Genomic DNA, 6,295 nt, shown 5'->3' with positions numbered 1-6,295 from the left:
GACTGAGGAGGAGGTGGGGCCCTAATATTTTACACAATACCTGTCCACAAAGGGCCTTTGGGTGCCTAGAACTTACCTTGGAGAAGGTCCCTACCTTTCAGTACGCCGGCTGAGGGGCATTTCTCACAGAGCGGATGTCCACCCAGTTCCAGGTCTTGGGAGACAGCCTGTGAGGCTTAGGTGCCAGGGGGTGCCTCAGGGAGGCTCTCCAAGTCAGTGCTTGCTGAGGCGATTTCTTCTCGGCAGACAGGGGTCAGGGACCTTGGTGGATGGGCGCGGGGTCACCAGTGGAATAATTCTCAACTGGAGGTCAGGGCATGAAAATCACTTGAAGACATTTGCACGCTGCACAGTTTCCCTTGTCCAAGTGTCCCTCACCTGTGGAGATTTACACTCTGATGCCACAGAAAGCCTCAGTCCCACGTGCCCATTCTCCTCCTCCATTCACTCCTTTCCTTTGCCTCAACAGCATCTCCAGTGCTGGGAACGGATGTGACCATGAACCCCGGTGCCTCCTTGTCTGCTTTCACGGCAGTGCCCTTCCCTCCACCCATTCCTGGCGCCCAGCACCGGCCACCCTGGCAGCAGCACTTGCCATGTCCCATCACCCCAGCATTCCCTCCTGGAAGCAGCCTGCTGCTGCCAGCTTTCCCCAGGACGCCTTTGGTGGCTAATGGTGGCCGTGGCCCCAGTGCCCCTGGGGCTTGCAACCTCACTGTCCAAGTCAGGTCACAAGGGAGGCCAGTGGAGGCCCCCCAGACTCAGACCTTTGTCGTTACTCAGGGCCCCCTCAACTGGAGCGCTCCAGGGGCCCTCAGCAGGAGTGCTGCATGTCCTGCACCCGTATTCTTAGCAACCCCTGTGATGGAGACCGTTGTGACTGCTCCAGCTGTTGGAGTTAGTCAGGCTGGCAAGGGAGGCTGGACCGCAGGCTTTCCTCCTCAAGCTCCACCACCAGCTGCCCAGCTGGCCCCTATCATTCGCCCAGTGAACTCTGGGCCATGGCCACATGGCACTTCCAGGGAGGGCCGCCTGGCCACCAACCAGTCCAACGCCTCGCAGGATGGCTCCTCTAACCCCCAGAGCGTGTACAGTAACTTCCGACGTTGGCAGCACATCAAGCCCCTGGCCCGGAGACACTTTCGCCTGAGTCCTGATGCAGAAGCTTTCTCCTGCTTTCTCATGTGAGTGAACGCTCAGGGGGTCCTGAGCTTATCGGAGCTTTTAGATAAAGAGGAACTGGGGATGGACTCGCACGTTAGGTTTCTAGGGATACTGGAAGGAAGGTGTGAGGGCGATGTCCATGCTATGAGAAGGCACATTGTCGGTCACATGGGTGGGCCTGTCAGCCCATGACATCATGACTGAAATGTGCCCTATCTCAACTGGCCCCACCACCCTGTGAGTCTCGCCAGCTTGCTCTTCCATGATTCTCATGGTAATATGGACTGAAGACTTGCAGTCAGAGAGGGTCGTGGTGTAAGGTGAGGAGCCAAGGAGTGGATGCCGCACTCTCCTGTGGTGCCGTCTCCTTTCATACAGGACTTGAGTGTACATGGCCAGGGGAGGTCACTTCAGAGGAGGGGGAGGAGGGCGGGGCCCAGGAGAGCGCTTTATGCATGCCTCCACTTCGTTGTGGAGAATTCCACTAGGAACAGGGTGATGGTAGAGCTCTCCTAAGGGCGTGGGCTCTCTCCCACTAGAGTTGTGAGCCTGGCAGGCATTTCCATCCTAATCCTCCGGTCCCTCGTAAAAGGGGACAATTACACTTCACTCAGAGGACTGTGCAGAAGACTCCTTGGGCTAATCTATGAAGTGTTAGCAGATTGCTTGGCACATGCCACGCCTCATTGATGATGGTGATTTTTATTATGAAAATGCAGCCTTGAGGAGGAAAAGAGCTCCCCAAGGCACAGTGTCCCAGCTCTAGCCTGGGAGTGGATGGTCATCCTTGAGTGAGTGTGAGGCGGTGACAGCAGTGGCCGGGAAGGCTTGTCTTTGCCCTCCCAGACCCCCGCCTCTCACCCTCCTGTTGCTCAGTCATGCTGTGTTGAGTGATGTGTGGTCCACATTGGCGGGTGGGGTCAGGCAGGTGGGGCTGGGCTGGGCCTGGAGACTGACCCCGAGGGCTTACAGCCCAGTGCTTCGATCCCTGGCCCGCCTGAAGCCCACCATGACGCAGGAGGAGGGACTGTGGAGGGCCGTGCAGGAATGGCGGCGCAAAAGCAACTTTGACCGGATGATCTACTACAAGATGGCAGAAAAGTGAGTCAGCGTCCTGGGCCCAGGGGCTGCGTGGAGGGTGAGGCGAGTGGGTGAGGGCAGGATCTGGCCGTGGGGGTGCTCATCAGAGAGGACAGAGGAGAAGGGCTGTCACCCAGCACAGGGTCCCCGCAGCCGAGAGGCCCTACTGTCCTCCAGAATCCCCTCCCTCACCTTGAGAGTTTGAGACTTCTGTCCTTCCTCCACCAGGAGCTCTGCCTTCCCCTGATTTTGACCTACCCTTGCCTTGACATGAAGGTCTCAGGACGGGGCAGGGTGAAGCTGTGTGTCCAGTAGGGGTCCAACTCCGGCCATATGGGCTGGGCCGGGAAAAGAGCTCCACCCACCAGCCTGCTGCTTCCTTAGTGGTGGGTGGCTGGCGGCCACTGACATAGATTTGGGACCACCTCTCCATGAAAAGTGCCCTGAGTGGGTACCCTGGAATCCCTGAAGAGGCTGGGGAAGCCAGCTGTCGTCAGCCCAAGGGTCTCCGGCCCTTCCACTGTTTGCTCCATGGTAATCCCCTGGTTTAAGAAACAAAACCAAACAAATGAGCGCCTCTCAGAGGAAAGAAAGGCCTCTCCTCTAAGCTCAGCATCCACATCGTCCAGCCTCTCCTGGGCCCTGTCTCCAGGTCTATGTTCCAGGACTCTCAGTCCTAGCCCAGGGTCCTGGATTCGGGCAAGGACCCCTGTGGGGAACACATGCCTGTTCCAGCCTCTGGCTGTCAGCCCTTCATGTGGTTCTGGATGGGGACGGGGGGCATGAGGAGGGTGCCCCCTGGGTCAGCCATGTGTCCCGTTGACCTGGTTCAATTCAGCGACCTGGGTCTATGCTGTTGAATGCCCTCCAGTGCTGGTGAGGCAGGAAGGGTCCCAGATCTTGTTATCACTTCCAGGAGCAGCTCTCTGCTGTGGACAGCACCTCACAGGGCCTTGACGGCCCCAAGGCACATCCTCTCCCAATGCCTCATTCTTGGCTGCCTTTGTTGGGCTCCAGAACCCAGGCCTTTTTCTCAGGGTGGCCTGTGCCTCCGTCACCCCCCAGGTTCATGGAATTTGCGGCCGAGGAGGAGATGCAGATTCAGAATTTGCAGTGGATGCAGCGCGCGCAGGACCTGCCTCCTCCAGCCTCAACGAAGCTGGATCCTCGGGGGCCCCCAGCCCCGAAAGTGGGCCTTCAGCCAGGCACCCAGCTTCCCACTGGAGTTGAAGGCACAGGTAACAGGGGCCTAGGGTTGGCCACTGTCCCCATGTGGATCCTTTTCCTTCAAGACAGGGGCATTGGTCTTTCAACCAAAACAGCCACCGAGGCGGGGGGTGGGGGGGGGGTGGGGTCTCAGCTGCCCTTTGTCACTACGGGGTATTGACTTGGTCAGTTTTGTAACTCCTCTCACACCTCCCTGTCAAAGGACCCCACACTAAGTCTGCCTAAGAAGTGGGCTTGAAGGGGAGACCCCTAGAAAATTGGAGGTTCCCCACTTCCTTACTTGTGACTCTCTTAGATGACCCCCTAACCTCCCCTCTCCAACTGTGCATGAAGCTTCAGATGGTCCTGACCCCTCCCACACCCACATCAATGTCCCCCAAACAATGCCCTCACCAACGTGCGCTCGGTGGTCAGGAGGTGGACCGGGAGTCCCTCACCTTCCTTCCCTTCCTCCTGCTCTGCCTCAGCCTGTGCTCCCAGGATGTCCGGCCCCAGGGCCCAGCCCTCGCACCCGAAGCCACACAGATCCCAGCGGACCCCGGAGCCCAAGACACCCAAGGAGATTCCCCCTGAGGCTGTGAGGGAGTATGTGGACATCATGGAGGCGCTGGTGGGGCCCGTCCACTCAGCCACAGGCGAGTCACATGCAGAATGTGGAGAGGATGGAAATGAGCTGAAGCAGGAAGAGGACGACACCTACTCGGACCCGGGTCTCTTGAGCTACATTGACGAGCTGTGTTCCCAGGAGGACTTTGTCACCATGGTAGGCTGGGCCTGGAGCCTGGGGTCTACAAGATGCCAGGGCATGGAACTCTCAGCCCCCAAGGTCTGGGTTCTGCTCAGGCCGATGGGACTTAAGCTCAGCTCCTTGTTCCTGAGCCTGGTGTTAGGGGAGGTTTACGCAGATGTATGTGTGTATATGTTTGTGTCTGTGTGTATGCCTTTGTGTGTCTGTGTATGTGCATCTGTATATGTGCTCTTTTGTGTGTGACTGTGTATGTGCATGTTTGTGTGAGTGTGTGTGTGCTGACCATCCCCGCTTTGTGGAGGAGAGTGGAGGTGGGTCTCTGCTTTTCACTTTCCCTCCTGGTCTTCTTGTGTCACAGGCCACTCCTGGCCAAGGATGCTCACAGCCTCTTCTTTCTGTCCGAGGTGGAGGCAGTCATTCACCCTCGATTCCTGGCAGAATTGCTTTCCCCAGACCCACAGCTGGATCTCTTGGCCCTTGCTGAGGAGCTGAAGCAGGAGGAAGGACTCACCCCTGAAGAAGTGAGCCAAGGGAGGGAGAGGGACACTCAGGGAGCCAGGGGACTCCAGGGGAGGGGGCACCCCAGGTGATCCAGGGGACAGGGGAAACCAGGTGGCCCAGGGGAGCCAGAGGAGGGAGGGATCGCAGGTAGAACAGGGGAGACAAGGGACACCCAGGAAGACCAGGGCACGGAGGGACCCCAATGAGCAGGGGAGAGGTAGGGCCCCAGAACAGGAGGCCCACATGGCTCTGTGCATCCCTTCCCTGCCTCGGAGGCCTGGCATGGGGAAGGGCCCTCTCTGGGGTGGGTGCAGTGCAGGGTGATAGGAAGGAGAGGATGGGGAGCCGGGAGTGGAGGGAAGGACACAAAGCTGGGAATAAGGTGCAGGAGGATGGCAGGGATGCCACCGTGTCTGTATTTGGAGTCTAGTCCTGGGGTCACCCGTCCCCTCCTCCCCGCCAGGGCCATTGTCCCACTGCCCAGTGCTCCTCCTCTCACACGTGCGTGTGGAGCCGTCACTGTCCTCCTCCCTCCTCCCAGCTGGTGCAGAAACGACTCCTGGCCTTGAAAGAGGACGAGGGTTGGCCGGCAGCCCCGAGCCACAGTGCACCGGGAACGGGCTCAAGTCCTTCTGAGTCCCACGCCGGCCAAGGTGCCCAGAGGCACGACCAAGACCGCCATCTAGGGGTCAGTGATGAAGCCTGCCCACCAGGGATTGATTTTGAGGCTCTTCATAGGCCCATCCGAACAGACACTGGCCTGTTCGGGCCCAAAGTCTTTGTTCCCTCTCGAGGAAGTCAGGAGGTCTCTCCATTCCGGGCCGGACGGCCCTCCCCTCCCCAGGGTCAAAGGCGCACTGGCCCTCTACTGGGACCCAGGGATGCGTCTGTTCTCAGAGAGGCCTCTCATGTTCGGGAGGCCCGAGGGCCCAGGGACACGTCCAGTGAGGATGAGGAGGAGCTCCCCAGCCTGGCCTTCCTCTTGGCCTCTCCGCAGAGCCTGCTGCCTTGCGGGCTGTCCCAGAGTCCTGCCCCTGCCTCAGGCCTGGCCTCCCCTGGAGGTTGGGGGGCCCAGAGTGCTCCCCAGGCCCCCTCCCCTCAGAGAAGAGGCCTCAGCCCAGCTCCACCAGCCGCTCCCAAGTCGAGGAAGCGGGCTCTGTGTGGGCGCCCAGCCGCTGCTGAGAAGCCGCCCATCCCCGGGGCTGGCCACGGGGTCTCTGCGAGGCCAGCCTTGGCTCTGGGGCTGGCTCGCCCCTCACAGCCGAGAAAGAGAAAGCGTGACCCGTTTGTCACAGGGAAGAGGAGGAAGATGAAGAGGAAGCACTGCAGCCAGTAGGGAACAGCCGGGCCGGCCCTCCAGGGCGAGCCCCCCAGGGCGGCCCCCAGGGGAGCCTAGGGGCTCCTCCTCACCCCAGTGCTGGTCCTGGAGGATGTGGGGGGAAGGGAGGGAGGGCAGGACCACCAGGGCGGGGAGGGGGAGTGGGATTGTGGGGGGTTAGGGAGGTAGGGGAGGTGGGTGTTGGCAGGACCTTCGGAGTGATGTATGTAAATTGTGAATAAAGATAGTTTTGGTGG

General features: G+C 59.8%; 1 protein-coding gene across 1 annotated transcript; it reads left to right on the top strand.

Moving 5' to 3' along the window:
- The first annotated feature begins 134 nt into the window (after window positions 1–134).
- LOC133083956 (NUT family member 2G-like) lies at window positions 135–6,056 on the top strand. The gene is made up of 7 exons (XM_061179853.1): window positions 135–169; window positions 408–1,184; window positions 2,137–2,265; window positions 3,310–3,482; window positions 3,939–4,234; window positions 4,624–4,740; window positions 5,262–6,056. Exons 1-7 carry the CDS (start codon window positions 135–137, stop codon window positions 6,054–6,056), a joined length of 2,322 nt encoding a protein of 773 aa, XP_061035836.1.
- Window positions 6,057–6,295: the final 239 nt, after the last annotated feature.

Source organism: Eubalaena glacialis, unplaced genomic scaffold, assembly GCF_028564815.1.
Source record: "Eubalaena glacialis isolate mEubGla1 unplaced genomic scaffold, mEubGla1.1.hap2.+ XY scaffold_945, whole genome shotgun sequence".
Lineage (NCBI taxonomy): Eukaryota > Metazoa > Chordata > Mammalia > Artiodactyla > Balaenidae > Eubalaena > Eubalaena glacialis.
The sequence above is the reverse complement of the archived record's forward strand: the minus strand, read 5'-3'. Positions and strand labels throughout refer to the sequence as shown.

What these genes read in the sequence shown, in the direction of transcription:
- LOC133083956 (XM_061179853.1), top strand. Translation starts at nt 135, where the DNA reads ATGTCCACCCAGTTCCAGGTCTTGGGAGACAGCCT. An exon ending in CAGGTCTTGGGAGACAGCCT is followed by an intron (nt 170 to 407) that starts GTGAGGCTTAGG and finishes CTGATGCCACAG; the next exon opens with AAAGCCTCAGTCCCACGTGC. An exon ending in AGGAGGACTTTGTCACCATG is followed by an intron (nt 4,235 to 4,623) that starts GTAGGCTGGGCC and finishes TTTCTGTCCGAG; the next exon opens with GTGGAGGCAGTCATTCACCC.